We start from the raw sequence: 22,227 nt of genomic DNA, 5'->3' as shown, positions 1-22,227 counted from the left end.
CAAAGCACAGCTGGAAAAACTGGTATTTGAAAGAGGCATCTTCTCTAAATTCTACTTTTGTTTCAAGTTACATAACAAGAAATATAAATACTCCATTTCAGTTAGTTTAGTTCTTCACAGAAATGCCTTAATCGTAATTCAGAATGATGGCATTAGCATCTATTGAGAGAATATAAAAACTGAGGTATAGTTCTTAGTCCTCTAGAAAACTGTTTGTTACATTAACCCCTGTACTTTTTATCATATCATAACAAACTCACTAAAGTCACTGCCAAGGGGGAAAAAGTTACCTCCTGACTGAAGACTTTGTTTATTATGCTTATTGATATGTTTCAGATGACATGAGCTCATTCTTTTTTTCTTTCCTACTTTGGCCTCTACAAAGTTTCAAGTTAAATTAAATCTCTATTTTAATAATCCCATTCTTGATTTTTAGAAGTATAATCTCCCTCTGATTTCTACAAATCTTTTAATGCCACTCACTTTTATTGTACCCACACCACAGTACCTTCTCATGCCAAGCACCAGCTCTGGAATTAAAGAGTCTTAACTGTGTCATTGTCCTCGTCGTCGTCGTCGTCGTCGTCGTCATCATCATCATCATCATCATCGTTTTAATTTTTTTTTAATTTTTTACTTATTTACTTATTTATTTATTTTTGGGAGAGCGAGAGCGAGAGAGCGAGAGCGAGTGAGCACATGAGCAGGAGAGGGGCAGAGGGAAAGGGAGAGAGAATCCTAAACAGTCTCCATGTCCAACACAGAGCCCAACACAGGGCTCAATCTTATGAACTGTGAGGTCATGACCTGAGCTTAACCAACTACGCCACCCAGGCACTCCAGTCATCATCATGTTTTTAAAACTGGCAACCAACATTTGCTCAGCACTTTGGTTATATGCCTTATCTAAGTTCATTCACATTTCAGAGCCCTCTGCTCCCTTTTTTTAATAAACAGGAGATCAATTATTAATAAAAACCTCCTAAGTTATTTCCTTATTCCACTTCTCTCCAACTAGACTGCCAACACTTTGAAGGCAGGCAACATCCGTAATTCATGCTTCTTTATAGATTCTGCTCCACATTTAGCACAATACCTTGTACACAACAAAGATCTAATAAATACTTGCTGACTTAGGAAGACAAAGGACAAATTACAACAGGTAGAGATTGATGCAAAAAAGGAAAGAGAAAGCAGAAAATACTGGTCAACTGACTGGCTTATTTCCTCTTCTTTATTTTCTCTTGTCAGTTCTGTAACCATTTAAGCGGCCAAGGACTTAGGGCACAGACCTCTATGATCCAAGCTCAGGGATCTGCCCTAGGTTGGTTCACCTTTGGATAGGGGGTAATTACATGTGAGCACCTAGGGCAAGTCCCTGAGATGTGGCAGATAAGACAGAGGGAGTGCTGTGAACCTGGCCTTGCCTCACACCAGAGTCACTGCACTGAGTGAGCCCACCCCCAACTTGCCCCTCTTCCCATTGGCAGAACCCCAAACAACCTGCTCTCCTAGACAGCAGGGGGCGCCTGAGGCCCCAGCTCTTCCCCCTGGGTCCTGCAGCTGTACTTTCAAAGTCTGGTCCCTTCAGTCCCCACCCTGGTGTGTGGGGTGAAAATCAAAGGACAGGAGGGGGTGAAGCAGAGGTATCCATCAGGAGAAGCTGGTCCTACCCCTTTCTCTGGCTGCTCTTCAGGTGGCCTCTCCCTGGGAGAAGGAAGTGCTGAATCTGAGGACAAAGACATGGGCCCTGCTGGCTGTATCTTCTTGCTGCCCCTTCTGCTGGGCATTTCAGGTGTGTTCGGGGGTGGGGGGGGGGGGGAGGGTGAGAAGAGTCCTAGGTGAGGGTAAGGGCTCCAGGAGAAGCTGCACAGAGCATGGGGTGTGGGCCTCCCACGGCAATAAAAATTCATCATGGGTGTCTCCCACATACCTCTTTTCTCTCTCTAGGCACCCATGAGGAAGAACCAGAGAATCTCCTGAAGTCAAGTAAGAGGCCTTAGCCAGGGCAGCATGCCTGGGTGGACCAAGGGAAGGGAATCTGTGCTGAGCTGGAGAGAGAACCCCAGTTTGGGAAATGGCACGAAGGGGTGGGAGAAAAGGCATCAGTTTCCAGCCAGATCTCCCATATCTTTTTCCTTTTTGTCTGCAGTCTGTGGGCGGCCTGCAGTCTCCTCTGGCATTGCCTCAGGCAGGGAGGCCAAGGTGGGGCAGTGGCCCTGGCAGGTCAGCATCCGCGAGGGCCCGCTTCACATCTGTGCAGCCACCCTCATCTCAGAGCAGTGGGTGTTGACAGTGGCAAGCTGCTTCCGGTGAGTGTTGGCCTTGCTTCCGGGGGACCCACTAGGGGATTCAGGTGACTAGAGCTTCTGAACTAAGGTCAGACAGGAGTTTATCTTGCACTGCCCAATATAGTACACTGTGCCTTAGAAGTGGGTCCAAATGTTTCCTACCCTAGCTCTCAGTTCAATTCAACTACTCTTAGGATTACAGGAATCTTCACTTTGACAATCATCTTGATTGAAACGAACGCCTAAAAACAGTTACCTCCTGTCCCCCCCAACCAAGTCTCTACCCAAAAAGACATTCCCCAGGAAGGGACCCTCCCTTTACAGCATGCCCACATCTTCTTACTACTCTGGATAAACAATCTTAAGCCCTCTTTACTCTCCCCAGTGACCTCATCCATTTCTGTGGTTTAAAATGCTGTATATTTGCTGATAACACACACATTTACATCACTAACTCCAACCTGTGGTTCTGATGCATTTCCATTTGGATATCTCACTGGTATCTCAAAGGGAACATGATCAAAACAGAGCTACAATTTCACCACCACCACTATCCCTAAGCCTACTTTTGTCTTCCCTCTCTCATTCAACAACATAACTAGTTGCTCAAGCCGTACTCAGAAATATAAAGCCCTACTCTCCCTCACCTTCCATAACTACTGCATACACAAATTCTGTCAATTTTACTTCCAAAATATACTTTGACTCCAGGATAGCTGTCCCCAGACCACTGCAATAGTATAATAGGTTTTGCTACCTTCATATACACAACAAAGTGATTTTTTTTTTTTTTTAAGTCAGAAGCAAGGTCAGGTCACTCCCTCCTTCAAATCCTCCAGTGGCTGCTCAGGCAACTAGAGTAAAACCCAGATGCCTCACTGTGGCCAAAAATGGCTGTAGACTGCCAGATATCTGCTCATTTTTCCAACCTCATCTCATTCTACTCCAAGTTTATTTCAACTCCTAGAAACTGCCGATCTCTTTTTCACTTACCCTCAAGGCCTTTGCATACTCTATTCCCTCTGTCTGAAATGCTTTTCCTGATAGCTCTTCTCAAGGCTAACTCTTATCTTTTGGGACTCAGTTGAGAACTTATCTCTTCAATGATACCTTTTGTGATCACCCAATCCTAAGTCTCTTCCCCTACTCCTTTACTGACTTGAAATCCTGTTTGTTTTCTCCATAGTGTTTATCATAGTTTAAAATGTTTTACTTGTTAAACTGTTGCTTATCTCTGCCTCATTTCCCTCACTTCCTTCCTCCCCTCTCTTTTATACACACTCTCTTACATATATACGCACACATACACATACACAATAAATCCAAAAGCCCTATGAGAGGCAGATCATGCCTAAGTCTCATTTATATTCTCAGGAAACGCTTAATACTTAGTTAAGGAACAAATGCTTGAGAGCCAGAAGAAAAATGCAACCTCCAGAACGATGGGCTCTGCTGTGACACTTCATGACAGCCATAAGAAATTCATGGTCCCCATTCTGCTTCTCTTCTCAGGTCTAAAGACATCAGAAAATACAGTGTATTGGTGGGGTCACTTCAGGTCTCTGGTCGCCCAGGCTCCAAAGCAACGATAATAGCTGTGTCCAGGATTATCCCCTACCATGACTTCCAGGGAAATACATCTAGTACCATCGCTGTGGCAGAATTGGCCTACCCAGTTTCTTTTACCCCTGTTGTCCTGCCCATCTGCCTCCCCTCATCTGCAGTCCAGCTGAAGAAGTCAACTTCCTGCTGGGTGACCGGATGGGGCTATTCTGGAACATACCGATGTGAGGATAAGTAGATTTTCTGAGCTCCATTTCCTCAACTGACAGTCTCTCCCCGTACTCTCTATCCCAGCCCAGCACCAGATATATTGCACTCTCCAGGCAGTTGATCTGAGATGTCGCAGACTTCAAATTCTCCTTGACCCTATACCTCCCTCTTTTGCTTTCTTCTGCTGTAATCTCTTTTGCTTATTTATATCTGCTTTTGCTCTTATTAGCAATAGTGCTGGGACCTTAAAAGTGAGAAGGACAAGACAATGAGCTTAGGGAGAAGCTAGCTCTCCTTCTGCACCTGGGTAGTGTGCGTGGTTAAGGTACACAGAGGGGAAGCAGGCATGAAGATGTATTCAAGAAAGTAAGACTGCTCAGCAAGTCTCGAGTCAGACTAGGAAAGTAGAGCTTCATTTCTGTATCAACAGTCTTCATTCTTCAGAGTATGTTATCTCTACCTCTATTCTATGGAACAGGACGATATATTCCAAGGCCAAAAAAGTTGATTTTGCATCATTCATTGTTTTGGGTTTTCCTGAATCATATGATTTTTTTGTTATTTGTGGCATCTGGGTGGGAGCAAATGACTTCGGTCTTGTTTAGACCAAGGGAACTCAGCCTTCAGGCTATTTCCCAAACTGGAAATCAAAGTGCCATCTGATATGGAGGCAGAATATTTAAAATCAGAGATATAGTTGAAAATCAGAGGCATGAAATCTGTATCATTAGCTGCAAGTTGCTTCCTAATATTTTAAGATAGCTCTGATTCCTTTTGATCTTACAGACATGAAGCCATCCTATACACTGAAGGAGCTAAAAGTGCCCCTTATTGATCTCCAGACATGCAGGGACCACTACCAGAAAGCAAACTCGAGTGGAATCAAGCCCATCATCAGTGAAGCCATGATCTGCTCTAAGCTCCCAGTGGAACGGATGGATCAGTGTATAGTAAGAATCCATCCCATAGGCACCTTCCAGAGCCCTCCCCTTTCCCAGTGTGCTTCCAGGGAATGCCTCCATGGAATGCCTCAGAGGGAATGCTTTCCAGGGAATGCTTCCATGGAATGCCTCACATCTTCAGCATCCCTGGGTGAATCCAGCAGTGTGTGGACAGGCCCAAACTCCATAGATCTTAGCTACACTACAGGGAGAATTTCTTCTCCCTTTGCCTTGTGCGTGGCCTAGTCATCTTTCTTCTCTCCCCAGGGTAGTAGAGGAGACCCCCTGACATGTAGAGTGGAAGACTCCTGGGTCCTCACAGGAGTGGTCAGCTGGGGATCAAACTGCCTTCAAACCAACGAGCCTGGAATATATACAAACATCAGTTTCTACAAATCTTGGATTGAGAAGTCAGCCATTTCACATACTGACTTTTCTGCCATCCTCACTCTGGACCTCTCTGGGTTCCTCCTTGTAATGCTTCTGCCTCTCATTTTCCTGGTGCTACCCTAACTGGCTGAGGTTAGCATGGTCATGTAAGTGACAATAAAGAATAAGAAAAAAAGGGGGGATATTCTAGAAGTTGATGGCTTTGATGAGAGAGTTTGAAGATTTAGCAAGACAGATGCAGTTATGCTACTTCTAGCTATAGTCACCATAACCCTTATCTGTTTGTTGCCTTTTATCCCCAGGTCAACCTGAAAAGCAAGATCGTCAGTGTTAATAAAGTCTGGCTGATTCCAACGGTTATTTCTTATATTCTTTTTTTTTTTTTTTTTTTTTGATGAAACTGGAGATAGGGCCTGGAGAAATCCAGAAGCACAGAACTTTAGGGCTGAAAAGGATCTGGAAACCACCTGGCTCAACCAATCTCACATTCTACAGATGAAGAAACTGGAGTTCAGAGAGGTTTGTTTACCCTTGCTGAACTCGAGATGAAAATCATCCAATCTGGGCCTACAATGGGTTCTGAAGAAAAAAGCAGGGACTCGAAAGATTAGCTTTCAGTTGAAGAACACCAGACAAGAGGAGCTGAGGGCAGTGCATTAGTTATTCCTGTATAACAAATCATCCCAAAACTTAACAGCTGAAAAATTCAAACATTGATTATCTCACAGTTACTGTGGGTCAGTAATCAGGGAGGGCTTAGCTAAGCAGTTCTGGCTCAAGGTCTTTCAAGAGGCTGCTACTGGGCCATCTGGGTGGCTCAGTCACTTAAGCGTCTGACTCTTGATTTCAGCTCAGGTCATGATCTCACCGTTTGGAAGACTGAACCCTGCATCAGGCTCTGTGGTGACAGCATGGAGCCTGCTTGGGATTGTCTCTCTCCCTCTCTCTCTCAAAATAAATAAATAATTAAGAGAAAAAAAAAAAAAAGAGGCTGCTGCTGTACCAGCTGCAGCCATCTCAAAGCTCAACTAGAAAAGGAGCTGCTGTCAAGCTCATTCATATGTCTGTGGCAAGCTCCAGAGGATCTGCTTCTAAGCTCACTTACACAGGCATCTCCAGAGCACTGCCTCATGGCAGCTGGCTTCCCTGAGAGTGAATGATCCAAAACAAAGTAAAAGAGAGCACCCAGAACCACAGTCTTTTCATAACCTAATCTCAAAACTGATTTCTCATTACTTCTGTTGTATTCTGTTCTTTCAAATAGTTGAGTCGAGACACCTGGGTGGCTCAGTTAATTGAGCATCCAACTTTAGCTCAGGTCATGGTCTTATGGTTAGTGGGTTCGAGCCCCGTATCGGGCTCTGCACTGACAGCACACAGAGCCTGGGATTCACTCTCTGCCCCTCCCCTGCTTATGCATGCTCTCTCTCTCTCAAAATAAATAAATAAACTTTTTAAAAAGAAAAATAAGGGGCGCCTGGGTGGCGCAGTCGGTTAAGCGTCCGACTTCAGCCAGGTCACGATCTCGCGGTCTGTGAGTTCGAGCCCCGCGTCGGGCTCTGGGCTGATGGCTCAGAGCCTGGAGCCTGTTTCCGATTCTGTGTCTCCCTCTCTCTCTGCCCCTCCCCCGTTCATGCTCTGTCTCTCTCTGTCCCAAAAATAAATAAATGTTGGAAAAAAAAAAAAATTTAAAAAAAAAATAAAAAGAAAAATAAAAAATAAAATAGTGAGTCAACAACGTGTGAATATCAGGAGGCAAGGAAAACTACAGCCTTGGATCTTATAGGCTGCCTTCTACAGGTAGAGTAAGGAAAGGGTGTGGACTAGAAGCTAGGAAGCTAAGATTGACCAGTGTTTAGTAGTTGAGATCAAATGGAGGGATGGGGAGTTTAAATAGAGATATCTGGGGGAGAATGCCTCTCCCTCCCCTAAGTCCACCTACGGAAAGCACTTCATGTTTGTGCTCTTAGGTGTACTGGGGTTAGGGAAGGTGTTTATTAGAGAGTTTCCAGCTTGCAATATCCTAACTAAAGAGTGGTCTAAGAACATATCTCATGTAAGAAATATATGGCTGCTTTATCCCTGTCTCTTTTCTGGGCCTCTGGTATACAAAGAGTGGTTAAGAACATGGGATGTGACACTGGCCAATGCTGAGTTAATTAATGGGTTTCATAAGAAGCTGATTAAAATAAGAACAGGATTCTCTGTATTACTAGGCAAATAATAGCTAAAAATAATTGATAGAAGTTTTGGCAAGACAGAATTAACGACAAACAAAATGGATATCCCTTGCTCAAATTTCATTAAATACCAATAAAATCACTGTTTTATTTTTTTTAATTTTGTTTTTTACATTTATTATTTTTGAGAGACAGAGCACTAGTCAGGGAGGGATAGAAAGGAAAACACAGAATCTGAAGCAGGTTGCAAGCTCTGAGCTATCAGCACAGAGCCCGATGTGGGGCTCAAATTCACAGTGAGATCACGACCTGAGCCGAAGTCAGACGCTTAACTGACTAAGCCACACAGGCGCCCCTAAAATCACTGTTTTAAAAGGGAGATATTCATTAATAACTGCAAAGGTCATTACATAAAAATAAGTAAATTAAATTTGGGCCATTAAAAAGCTTTCCATACATATGAAAATAGTAAGAACTTTGAAAAAAATTAATTCTCTAAATGTAAAAATGATACAAAATATAAGCAGGATTCAAAGAATGATTATGATTTATTTTCAAAGGGACACTATTCATGTACAAGTTCTCAGGATTTTTTTTTACGTGACAACACTAAAGAATTGGAAGGCAAAATAATTAACATAATTAACAAAAGAAAAGATAAAACTTACTAAACATGTGAGATTCTAAATAAGTAAAAAAGAAGTATAAGAAAAGATGATGGATCTAGATACTAAAGCCAAGAAATCCAACAAGGAGATAAGAGGTTTTAGAATCATAAAATAAAATAGTTGAAAGGCACCTTACAAGTTATCGGATACAACTCTTAACTCAAGCAAACTCAAGTTTGCTTATTTAAACAGACCCAGTGGATGATCCTTACACTTCTTAACACAGCAACATTGGAAAATTAAGTAAGTCACTACTTGGAATCGGAGAATGGGAACTATTTTCACTACACAATATTGTTGCACCCCTTTCCCACCAGAATCCTCTAAAACTGAAACTTAACAAGAAAATACTTACACATAATACATGAAATGGAATGAGATAATTATCTGTAAAAAGAACCCCCCAAATTTCAACAAATACATGCCTTATGTGTTTTATGGATAAGCTAAACTTGGAGATCTAAGTACAATCTTGAAACAACATAACAGGCATGAAATCAGAACTGAGAAGCTTAAATGTAATCAATAGCATCAGGCACTGACTAAAGGGACCGAGTATTTAGAAAGGGGAAGGGTCAGCATGGAATCCAAGGCAACAAAAGCCAGATAACTTACATGTTCATCAGACCCAAGGAAAGAGACTCTAAGCCTGATGAATATAAACTTCACATTTATTTACAAAAATACGTTCTGTTATGGAGAAGTGCTCTTTCACCTAGTTTCCATAAATAAGGGATAGATCATCCTACTAAGTGAAATGCTTGTGGAGATTAACCACTTCCATTTGTTCAGATCCTAAGTCTCTTCAAACCACCACCCACTTACTAGTTCACCCCTACTCATAAAGAAGATGTGCCCTGGTTAGGAAAAATGAAAATCCCAAATAATGGAAATGAATAGCTTTCACTGCAAATAAACATTCTGGCTCATACACAGGCCTCTTAAAATTTAATGAGTCAGTCTCTTGAGTTTGATGTATTCTAGGTGCTCTGACAAACCTTAAATTTCAGAAGCCAAAAAGCTAAGGGCCCAGAACCTAAATTGAGAGGATTTGTATCAAGTCATGTTGCCTGCGAAAGACCTGCCAAAGTGGACTCTCTGGGTGATAAGACATCTTTAGCTCATCTCTGTAGCAGAAATTTATATTTACTTTATGTCTCCTCTATATTGAAATAGTATGCTATTTCCAACATTATCTTCCGTTCTAACAATTAAAGAGGAGATTATTTATCCTGCTTTCACAAATGAAAACACATACACACAAAAAAAACACAACTGAGGCTTAGAGAGGTTAAGTAACTTGCCTAAGATTACACAGCTAATATTTGATTAAATAGATTTATCCAGGACTGTTTGACTCAAAAGATCTGGCTCTTTCCACTACACAAAATTACCATTCACTAACAGCGCCATTCACTTTTAGAAGGCTCTACTAAAGGTTCTTTATATTATGCCAAAATAACATTTCCCTTTGGTTCTAGTTATTTGTACTTATTATACTCCTAGCTCCATTTGTAATTATTCGGGTGCACACAGTTGTATTTCTCCTTCTACACAGATAAGAACGGTCTTGAGAAAAGAAACGACTATCCTATTCATCTTTTTGACCTCCTAGCAGCGTCTAACATAGTGATCTGCAAGACAGAAAGCATCAAATCTTATTTTCTGAAAATAAAATGAAGAGCCATAGACTATAGAAAGCCAGTCGTCAACAACATTGGAAGAATTCCCTTAGTATGAGTACAAGCAAACAAATATAAAAAGGGAAATATTTTCTCTTTTGGTGATCAAAAGGACAAGACCAACTCTTGCAAAGGGGGACTGGTTGAAAGGCAGGCAGCAGGGCTCTGGGCAAGCAGGATGGAGCTCAAAGCAGGATCAGTCCCTCTGGAGAAGGTGAGTGCAGGAGAGGGAAACTATAGATTGGCCAATAAGGCAAAGAGCTGGGAAGAGGAAAAGGGTACCTGGAGAAGGTTGTCCAGGGCTTGGCCCTGACATAATGAATGCCAAGGATACAAACCAGTTCTAGCACATACTGGTTAGTGGAATTAAAGCTGGACTAAAAATGTCTTGTACAAGTTCAAGAACTAAGACCAGGCTGGATCTTTTAATCAGCCTCGGGTCTATTGTTGCAAGGTGACAGAAAAGGCAAAGTGCCAGAGTAATCAATTATTCTTTAAAAGATTGTTTTACAAAGGGATTTATTAATTTTCCAATATAGTACATCAATCTGATGGGTTGAATTAGAAAAGAGACAATGGAATCCATTTGCCCTTCCTGGAAATACAGACAAAAAACTCCAAAACTTGCAAATCTACTGCTGTCTCCGTTTTATTCCCAGGGTGCTTAAGAGAGACTGCATCCCTGAAGTGGCACCCTTGCTCTATAACACTGGTTCTCAACTGATGGTGATTCTGCCCCACAGGCGACATTTGGCAATGTCTGGAGACAACTGTGTTTGTTACAACTGGAGGTGGATAGTACTCCTGACATTCAGTAAATGAAGGCCAGAAATGCTGCTTAACATCCAACAATACATAGGATAGCACCCCACAATAAAGAATCATCTGGCCCATAATGCCAATAGTGCCAATGCTGAGAAATTCTTATCTAAAGGCACCATCAACATTAATCTAAGCCATCACCAAGATGACCTGTTTGTCCAGAATTAAGCTAATACTTAAAATGGAGATACTAGCTCAGTAACAATAAAAACAGCAGCTACTATTTGTTATTGCATCCTTAAATAGGCCAAACCCAAGCTAAGCACTACATCTCATTTAATTTTTACAAAAATCTTGTGGAATATTATTATTCTCCTTTTGCAAAGATGGAAAAGTTGTAAGTTGGCCACAGCCACATGGCAAGTAATAAAGCTCCTACCACCACCATCACATTGCTACTTTCCAAACCAACAATTATTGTGTATAGCAGAGGCACTTAAAGATACCTTTAATGTTATTAATAGGGTAATGACCTGGGAACACAGAATCGAAGAGCTAGAGACACAGCATGATGAGAAAGGCAGAAAACTAAAAGCGCTGTCTTCAGAAAAGTCTCTGGAGTGCCACTGGCACCTACTCTCTTGCTTCTAACTCCCTGTCACTTCCTTATCTTAGGAGAAGAAATGGGAACAGTAAAATGGCAGAACAACATGTTTCTTGATTGCTAAACCCTAAATAAGAAAATATTTGTAGAGGGATAACTGGGCAGATTGACAAAGGTAAATAAAGATAAACAAATAAGCAATGCATAATTCAACGTTACATCTGTAAAGAATTTGAGATTAAGTGATTCCAATGCCTTCATGGAACAGGAAAACGCAGGCCGTAGGTGACTTGCTCAAGATCATACGGCCATCCCCATGAAAACAACAGGATAGTACTGTGGGTAGAAAACCAGAGGAGTTTTCTCCAATATGGTAAAAAAAAAATATTACCTTACATTTAAAAATGAGTGGTTCAGTCGGTTGAGTGTCCATCTCTTAATTTTGGCTCAGGTCATGACCCCAGGGTTGTGGGATCAAGCCCACATCAGGCTCTGCACTGAATGTAGGATCTGCTTAAGATTCTCTTTCTCCCTCTCCCTCTGCCCCTCTCCCCCGCTCATGTGTGCTCTCTCAAATACATACATACATACACACACACACACACACATACATACATACATACATACACACATATATGGAAAGAAGGAAGGGAGAGGAGGGGAGGGAAGGAAGGAAGGGTATTTTCTGGAGGAGGTCCAAGATGGTAAGCATTGAAAGATCCTAAACTCACCTCCTTCCATAGATACCCCAAATCTATAGCTACCACATATGAATCATTTCCCACTGAAAAATATCTGATTAACTGCTCTCCACAACAAAGAATAAAATGAGCACATCAAGATGTGTAGGAGAGGCAAAGATATGGTCTCACAAAAAAACCCACCCCTGGCTTGGTGACAGATAATAGACAGGAATCTCAGCAAAAAGGCACTTCTCGCAGGGGGAGGGAGAGGCTGGTCCCCCACACTGGGCAACCCAACCCCTGGTATCTGCATGGGAGACAGGAGCCTCCAAAACATCTGGGTTGGAAAACCAAGGAGGCTGATATCTGGGGTTCCCAAAGCATTACAGGAAACTGAGATTCCCCCTCTTGGAGGGTTCACATGTAGCCTCGTTGACCCTGAGACCCAAGAGAAAAACAGTCTGAGAAGTGCCTACGCTATACGCGACAGAGATTCATTTGCTAACCTGGGGGCACTGGCTGAGGAGCAGGAGACAGGTGAGATGCTTACCAGAGAGGGAGGCACTGCTGGACACCACTGTCACACTCTCCACGTAACCTGCTAGCACAAGCAGGAAAGTTTGGATGCAGTACCCTCCTGCTGCTTTGCTGGGACAGGGGGGGGAAGAAGTCACAGCACTTGCTGAGGCTGGGGAGTGAGGGCAGTAGCAACCCTCCCTCGTTCCCTGTCTGAGGCAGGCAAGATGATAGGTAGCATACACCCCCCTGCTCTCTATAGTTTGTGAGTGTGGGCAACTGCAACATTTCCCCATCCCCTGACTGGGGCTGTTGACTGTGAACAGTCATGGCATTCTGCCGTTCCAAGCCTAAAACCAAAGCATGCAAACAGAAAAGGTACTCCCACTGAATCACTGAACACCTCAATCCCACAGGTGCATGCAGTCAAAACATTTTCCCACTGCCTTTCTGAAGCCAGTGAGTATGCCCTGCCCCTTACACTCTCCAGCTGACTCTCTAAAGCTAACAGGTGCATGCAATCCACACAGGGGACACCTCTTGATTGCCTGGCCCTGGTGACCAAGAGGACTGGTGTTCCAAAGCTCCATGGAACTATAACAACTGGAAAGGCAGTTCTTGGCAGGCTCTGACCTCCAGGGCACTACACAGCAGACAGAAACACAAATTCAGCCTTCCTGTGATTAAAAACCAAAACAAAACAGACAAACAAAAACTATTCACTTAGTCTGGAGCTTCAGCCTAAAGGATAGGCTTCAGGTTTCCCACACACACAGAGGCTGAGGAGGTGGTCCCAGGGAACGTAAGCAGTGAGACACCATCCTTGCGCACTAGTCAATGAGACTTCCCAGGAGGAACTTATACACTCATGTGGAGCCACAGTTTTTGCAATCGTCACCCAGGGGATCCCGCCAAATCCACTGGTCTAAAGACAGCAGGGGTTACCACTGTGGCCCCATAGGACTATATATATTTGCCTACTTTAAAAGCTGCTGCCTGAAAGTCTGGATTCCAATCAACCTAAAACTATATGCTAACTGACATTCTTTCCCTTGGATCACTGACAAGTCTTGGTACACCCTCAACAATTGGAGAATATCAAAAATAATTCAGGCAGCTTAGACAATCTCAAAGGTTCAAGAGACAACTAATAGCCAAAGCAAGTTTGAATGAGAAAGATCACAGCCACATAAGGCCATTCCTTCAAGACTGAGAGCGGTAGCTATTTTGCCTTATAGAAACAAACACACAGTCAAACAAAATGAGGAAACAGAGAAATATGTTCCAGATGAGAGAACAAGAACAACACATCTGAAAAAGACCTTAATGAAATGGAGATAAGTAACCTACCTGATGAAAGAATTTAATGTAATGGTCATAAAGATGCTCACCTAACTCAGGAGAAGAATGGATAAACACAGTGAGAACTTGAACAAAGAAACAGAAAACATTAAAAAAGTACCAAGCTGAAGTCATAGAGCTAAAGAATACAATAACTGAACTGAAAAATATACTAGAGGGGTTCAATAGCAGACTGGATGAAGTAGAAGAACAGATAACAAACTAGAAGGTCCAACAATGCACCTCACTCAGAGCAGCAAAAGAAAAAAATATTTTCAAATGAAGATAACTTAAGGGACTTCGGGGACAATGTCAAGCAGAATAACATCCACATTATAAGGGTCTCACAATGGAAAACAGAGAGAGAGAAAGGGACAGCAAACTTATTTGAAGAAAATGGCTGAAAACTTTCCTGGGGAAAGAAACAGACACATAGGTCAAGGAAGCCCAGAGTTACAAATAAGATGAACCCAAAGAGGGGCACCTGGGTGGCTCAGTCGGTTAAGCGGCCGACTTCACTCAGGTCATGATCTCGCGGTCCGTGAGTTCAAGCCCCGCGTCGGGCTCTGTGCTGACTGCTCAGAGCCTGGAGCCTGTTTCAAATTCTGTGTCTCCCTCTCTCTGACCCTCCCCTGTTCATGCTCTATCTCCCCCTGTCTCAAAAATAAATAAATAAATAAATAATTTATAAAAATAAAAAAAAAAAAAGATGAACCCAAAGAGAACGAAACCAAAACACACTCAGATTTGAAGGAGAGAGAAAGAATTCTCCAGATGAGCACAAGCTAACGTAGTTGATAACTACTATACCACTAAACCAGCCTTACAAGAAATATTAAAGGAATTTAAGCTGAAAAGAGAAGGCACTAATAACAAAAAATACACAAAAGTAAAAATCTGACTGGAAAGGTAAATATATAGTAAAGGTAGCAGATTGATCACTTACAAAGCTACTAATAAGATTAAAGGCCAAAGTAGTAAAATTAACTGAAACTACAATAATTAACTAAGAAATACATAAAATTAAAAGATGTAAAAAGAGACATCAAAAACATAAAATGCAAGGAGGCACTTGGCTGGCTCAGACAGTAGGGCATATGACTCTTGATGTCAGGGTTGTGAGTTCGAGCCCCATGTTGGGTGTAGAGATTACTTTAAAATCTTAAACAACAACAACATAAAATGCAGGGGTATGGGGAGTAAAAATGTAGTTTTGGAATGTATTCAAATTTAAGTTACTATCAATTTAAAATAGACTGTTACACACATAGGATTATATATGTGAAGCTCACAGTACCCAAAAAGCAAAAACTTACAGTAAAGGAATCTAAATATAACATTAAATAAAGTAATCCAATCACAGGAAAGACAGAAAGAGAATAAAGAAACAGAGAGAAACGACAAAAATAGCCAGAAAACAGTTAACAAAATGGCAGTAAGTACATACCTATCAATAATTACCTTAAATGAAAATACACTGGGGTGCCCGGGTGGCTCAGTCGGCTGAGCATCCAACTCTGTTTTGCCTCAGGTCATGATCTCACAGTTCATGAGTTTGAGCACAGTGTCGGGCTCCATGCCAGCACTGTGCAGTCTGCCTAGGATTCTGTCTCTCCCTCTCTCTGCCCCCTCCCTGCTCATCTGCATGCACAAGTGTGCACTCTCTGGCTCTCTCGCTCTCTCTCAAAATAAATAAATAATTTTATTTTTTAATTTTAAGAAAAGGGGGCACCTGGGTGGCTCAGTCAGTTGAGTGTCCAACTTCAGCTCAGGTCATGATCTCGCAGTTCACATGTTTGAGCCCCACATCAGGCTCTGTGCAGACAACTAGTTGCGTGGAGCCTGCTTCGGATTCTCTGTATCCCTCTCTCTCTGCCCCTCACCCATTCATGCTGTCTCTCTGCCTCTCAAAAATAAACATAATAAAGAAATAAAATTAAAATTAAAAAAAAGAAAAGAAAATGGACTAAAATCTTCAATCAAAAGACAGAATGGAGAAAAAAAAAAAAACCAAGACATATTCATTTACTGACTACAAGTGACTCACTTCAAAAGTTAGGTCACACACAGACTGAAAGCAAAGGGATAAAAAAGATGTTCAATGTAAATGGAAACCAAGAGAAAGCTGGTATAGCTATACTCATTTCAGACAAAGCAGAATTTAATATTTTTAAAGTATATTTATTTTAATATATACTTATATTAGAGTGAGTGCATGAGCAAAGGAGGGGCAGAGAGAGAGAATCCCAAGTAGGCTCAATACTGTCAGTGAGGGCCCGACACGGGTCTCAAACCCACAAACTGTGATATCATTACCCGAGCTGAAATTAAGAGTCAGACTTAACCACCTGAGCCAGCTAAGTGCCCCCAAAAGCAGACCTGAAAACAAAGACTTGTTACAACAAGACAAATAGGAGCACTACATAATGATACCAAGCAAAAAGATACAGTATTTATAAATACACACACACACACACACACACACACACACACACACACACAACCAATCCAGGAGCACTAAAATACATAAAGCAAATTATTAACAGACCTATAGGGAAAAATTGTCCACTCTCCCCACTTTTATTCAACATAGTATTGGAAGTCCTAGCCACAGCCATCAGACAAGAAATAAAAGGTATCCAAATTAGTAAAGGAGCAAAACATCCACTATTTGTAGATGACATGATACTATACACAAAAAACCCTAAAGATTCCACCAAAAACCTACTAGAATAAATGAATTCAGTAAAGTTGGAGGATACAATTTTGATACCAAAAATCTGTTGCTTTTTTATACACTAGTAACAAACTATCATAAACAGAAATCAAGAAAATCCCATTTGTAATGCCATCAGAAAGTATAAAATACCTATGAATAAATTGAACCAAGTAGGTGAAAGACCTATAAACTGAAAAACCGTAAGACACTGATGAAAGAAACTGAAGACAAATGAATCAAACAGTATTCTGTGATCATGGATTAAAAGAATTGACGTTATTAAAATGTTCACACCACTCAAAGCAATCTATAGATTCAATGCAATCCCTATCAAAATTCCAATGGCATTTTTTGCAAAAATAGAATAACTTCTAAAATGGGCATGGAACCACAAAAGACCCCCAAATAACCAGAACAATCTTGAAAAAGAAAAACAAAGCCAGAGGTACCACACACTCTGATTTCAAACTATACTACAAAGCTATGGTAATCAGAACAGTATGGTATTGGTATAAAAACAGACACACAGATCAACAGAACAGAGAACCCAGAAATAAACCCATGAATATATGGTCATTTACAACAAAGGAAGCATGAATATATAATGAGAAAAGAACAATCTCTTCAATACACAATGCTGGGAAAACTGGACAACTGTATGCAAAAGAATGAAACTGAACCAGTATCTTATATCATAACCAAAAATTAACTCCATAACAACTCTTACACCATATCCAAAACTGGATCAGAGACTCGAATGTAGGACTGAAATCATAAAACTCCTAGAAGAAAACACAGATGGTAGGTTCCTTGACAACAGTCTTAGCAGGATTTTTTTGGATCTCACTTCAAAAGCAAGGGAAACAAAAAGAAAACAACACTACATCAAAGTAAAAAGCTTCTCCACAGCAAAGGAAACCATCAACAAAGCAAAAAAGCAACCTACTGAATGGGAGGAGATATTTGCAAATCATGTATCTGATAAGGGGTCAATATACAAAATATATAAAGAACTTTAAAAACTCAATAATTAACAACAACAAAAACCCAAACAATTCAATTTAAAAATTGTCAGAGGACCTGAACATTTTACCAAAGAAAACATACAGTCAAAGGGCACATGAAAAGATGCTCAACATCACTCACCATCAAATCACAACCACAATGAGGTATCACCTCCTGCCTCTAAGAATGACTAGAATCAAAAAGAGAAAAAATAACAAGTGATGATGAGGATGTGAACAAAAGGGAACTGTTGTGCACTGCTAGTGGGAATGTAAACTGGTACAGTCACTATGGAAAACACTATGGAGGTTCCTTAAAAAATTAAAAATAGAATTACCATATGATCCAGCAATTCTGCTACTGGGTATCTATATGAAGAAAACAAAAACACTATTTTGAAAAGACACATGCATCCCTATGTCCACTGCAGCATTAGGTACAACAGCCAAGATATGGAAACAACCTAAGTGTTCATTGATGGATAAATGGATAAAGAAGATATGGTATCTGTATATACATAATGGAATACTACTCAGCCATAAAAAAAAAGAAATCCTGCCATTTATGACAACATGGATAAACTTTTAAGGTATTATGCTAATCGATAAAAGTCAGACAAAGAAAAAGACAAATACCACATGATTTCATTTATATGTGGAATCTAAAAAACAAACACACAAGGGGCGCCTGGGTGGCTCAGTTGGTCGAGCATCAGACTTCGGTTCAGGCCATGACCTCGTGGTTTGTGAGTTCGAGCCCCAAATCAGGCTCTGTGCTGACAGCTCAGAGACTGGAGCCTGCTTCGGATTCTGTGTCTGCCTCTCTCTCTGCCCCTTCCCCACTCACATTCTCTGTCTCTCTCTCTCTCTCAAAAATAAACATTTAAAAAAATTTTTAAATTAAAAAAAAGACCACAAACACACAAACAAAACTAAACTAAACTCAGACTCATAGATACAGAAAACTGATTGGCAGTAGCCAGAGAGGAGGAGAGTTTGGATGGGAAGGGAGCAGAATGAGTGAAAAAGACTAAGAAGTATAAACTTCCAGTTGTAAAATAAATAAGTCATGAGGATGTAACATAAAGCACAGAAAATACAGTCAATAATATTGTGTTAATTTCATAAGGTGACAGATGGCAACTAGACTTACTGTGGTGACCATTCTGCAATGTGTAGAAATGTCACATCGCTATGTTGTACACTTGAAACTAATATAATATTGTAGGTCAATTATACCTCAATTAATATAAATAGGAACAAAGAGAAAAAGTGAAAAAGAGGTCATTTTCTTTTTTTTTTTTAATTTTTTTTAATGTTTATTTATTTTTGAGACAGAGAGAGACAGAGCATGAATGGGGGAGGGGCAGAGAGAGAGGGAGACACAGAATCGGAAGCAGGCTCCAGGCTCTGAGCCATCAGCCCAGAGCCTGACGCGGGGCTCGAACTCACGAACCGTGAGATCGTGACCTGAGCCAAAGTCGGACGCTCAACCGACTGAGCCACCCAGGCGCCCCGAAGTCATTTTCTTAAATAACTCAATGCCATTATCACATCTATCAAGATTAGTAATAATTCCTTGATACCATCTAATTACCCAGTTGATTATCAAATGGCCTTGATTGCATCAAGATATCTTTTTAGAGTTGGTTTGTTACAAACCAAAACAAGGGCTACACATGTTTATGTCTCTTAAGTTTATTTTCATCTAGAGGAATTTCCATCCCTTTTTTACCCTCTATACCATTGGCTTACTATAGAAAACACATCAGTTTTATAAAATGTCCCACATTCTGCACTTGACTATAAACTTGTGTTATAATTAAACTTATTTTCTTATCCTCTGTATGTGTTATAAGTGGAAGTAACTTTAGAAACTCAGGTTTCCCTTTTTTTGATATGAATACTTCATTGGATATTGCTTCGTACTTTGTCACATCAAGAGATTCATGTCAGCCTTTTCCTACTTTTATGATGCGAAGATTGATTCAAATGATTAAAATGGTAACAGCTTGAGTACTCCATCAACCTCTCATCCAAAACTTTCAACTACTGATGATCATCCCCTGAATCAATTATCTCATGATAATTGGGGCTGCAAGTGGTGGTATTCGAATTCCATCAGTCCAAGAACGCTTATGAGCTGGAATTCCTCCCTCTTATCAACTAGGCCCATTTTTGTATTCTAAACTACCATCTGGACAGGAAAAGCAGATAACTACTTCTTTCTTTTTACTTTCAATTTTCAGAGGAAAGGGTTGGTGTCTTAGTTACTATCAATAAAACTTATTTCTAACTAAACAAGAATCAAAATAAAACTTTTTTTTTAATGAAACACTTAAACAAAAGGAAAAAGAAGAGATCTGTAAGCAATCCAACTAATTCTGAAGAGTATTAACCAGTGACTTCAGATTTATCCAGGGACATAAAAGTCCAAAGATATAGGGCAAGCACAAGACTCTCAGTGGAAAAGGAGTATCTGGTCAAATTCTTGTTCCTTTGATAAATCAACAGAAAGATGTGTCCAGAGCTTTGATGTCTTTGCAAAATGACCACCTTTATTCCAAACATGACTTAAAGGCAAACCTCAAACTGAGATCTGACTTTGTAAAAAGCTATACTTAAATAGGCTGACTAAATAAAAATGTCCTGTAAATACCATAAAGTAAATTGGAATACCCTGAGATACAGTGAGTCTGGCATGTGTCCCACCACAACAGTCTCTGCTGCTTAGCTGGTCACATTTCTGCATCCTCATCTTCCCCACTACATGTATAAGGGCACTGACTCCAAAGACAATTAGCCATGAAACTACGTCCCAGTAAGACAAGATAATGTGTTCAAGTCCTTGGGAATCTGGGCTGAAAATAAGGGAAAACTTGGGCTGCTTTCAGTGGATAGAAAGAAAAGGCATGGACTGTGCTTGGGCCATACTAATGGCATAGGAAAAGAAGTAAAGACCCTGAACTCTCGTTATGAGCTCTTGAGCTATCATGAATCCAGAGCTCCCTTCCTGCTCTGGTCTCCAGGTCTGTCCAGATGTCCTTGTTAGTCTCCTCCTTATTGTTCCACAGATATCTGTTTGTGAGGGCTGCCATAACAAAGTACCACAGAGTGGGGGGCTTAAAAAACAAATTTGTTTTCTCAGGGTTCAAGGTGTCAACAGGGTTGGATCCTCCTAAAAGACAAGAGGGAAGGATCTATTCCAAGCTTCCTTGTAGACAGCCATTTTTCTCTTTGTATATGTCTGTGTCCAAATTTCCTCTTTATATAAGGACACCAGTCATCTTGGATTAAAGCTACCCTAATGACCTCATTTCCTTAATTACCTCTTTAAAGACACCATCTTCAATGGTCACATTCTGAGGTACCAGGGGATAGGGCTTCAATGCATGAATTTGGGGGAATACACATTTCAGCCAATAACAATATGTTTAAAGTAATCCCCTCTTTGCTTAAGCTAGTTTAAGTGAGTCTTGTTGGTTGTAACTGAATAAACCTTACCAAAATAGCTACATTTTCTGGTCTTCTATTATTTAATTATTCATGTGTTTCTTTCAATCCTCCCAAATAGTCTGAGCTATAAGAAAGCAATAACATGCTTCAATAGTTTGTTGAATTCCACCTCCACAGACCTAGTACCCTACAAACAACTGGTACCAAAAACATAAAAGGGCACAGAGAATTCTGTAGAAGGTGCTGTTCCCTCCCACCCAGATCACCTTTCAGAACTAAAGTATGCATTCTCCTAGCAACCAGGAAGGTTGACTGCTCCTAGTTCACAGCTAAGTCCTATCCCAAGAAATGCCAACAGAGACACTTCACCTGAGGTAATTCCCATTCCTTGCAGGCAGTCTACATCCAATCATGCATAAGTCCAAAGGCCCAACCTTCTTGTCTCCATTCAAGACATCTCTGAAGAGCCATCCCAGCTCCAGAGCAACTTGTGGGATTGGCTGTGGCCTATATGGAAGTGAATTATAACTAACTCTCTATCTGCCCAATCCTGTTTCCATCCCCCACCCCCACCCCACAACAAGGTGTTCATCCTGAAACCAGTCTCCAATAAACTCCCGGCACACAAATCTCTTAGTCTATTTCCCAGAAGGTATGATTTACCCTATATTCTATGGTTAACACTGTTGACAAAGATGAAAACAAAATTAGGAAAAATTATCCAGGTACTGGGTTAATTTCCTCTTTCCCATTTCTTGCTTTTAAAGAATCCTGTCCATCTTCTATTCCCTTGCTAGAGAAAGGGTCCTGTTCCTTCCAATCCCCTCCAACCTGCCCTGTGCAGATAGCTACTATATCCTTCCCCCGCTCCTATCCTCCAACCCACAAGCAGGAACCACAGACCTCCTGCTCTCCCTGGACACAGGAGGCGCCTCAGCACCCCCCCCCCCCAGCCCCTTGCCCAGGCTCCTCCCTCTGGGTCTGTGGCTGCATTTCTGAAGTCTGGCCCCTTCAGTGCCTGGCACCAGGTGAAAACCAAAGGACAGGAGGGGGTGAACCAGAGGAATTCATCTAGGAGGTGAAGCTGGTCCTGTCACCCTTCCCTGGCTGCTCCCCAGCTGGCCTCTCCTTGGGAGCCTGAGTTCAGAAAACAAGAAGTTCTGATTCTGAGGACCGAGAGAGACATGGGCCCTGCTGGCAGTGCCTTCCTACTGTCT

At 41.2% G+C, this 22,227-nt stretch overlaps 2 protein-coding genes across 2 annotated transcripts in view; one reads left to right on the top strand and one right to left on the bottom strand.

Annotated features, from left to right (window-relative positions):
• Nucleotides 1-22,227, bottom strand: part of SH3D19 (SH3 domain containing 19) — a 187,246-nt gene that overhangs the window by 127,726 nt on the left and 37,293 nt on the right. The gene's annotated exons all lie outside the window — the stretch shown is intronic.
• Nucleotides 1-22,227, top strand: part of PRSS48 (serine protease 48) — a 47,512-nt gene that overhangs the window by 18,649 nt on the left and 6,636 nt on the right. Inside the window, 4 exon segments of the mRNA XM_030311975.1 lie at nt 1,697-1,795; nt 2,153-2,312; nt 3,804-4,078; nt 4,851-5,014. Of these exon segments, the coding sequence (XP_030167835.1) occupies nt 1,697-1,795; nt 2,153-2,312; nt 3,804-4,078; nt 4,851-5,014 (698 nt within the window).

Source organism: Lynx canadensis, chromosome B1 (genome assembly GCF_007474595.2).
Source record: "Lynx canadensis isolate LIC74 chromosome B1, mLynCan4.pri.v2, whole genome shotgun sequence".
Classification (NCBI taxonomy): Eukaryota; Metazoa; Chordata; class Mammalia; order Carnivora; family Felidae; genus Lynx; species Lynx canadensis.
This window is presented reverse-complemented; position numbering and strand designations above follow the sequence as displayed.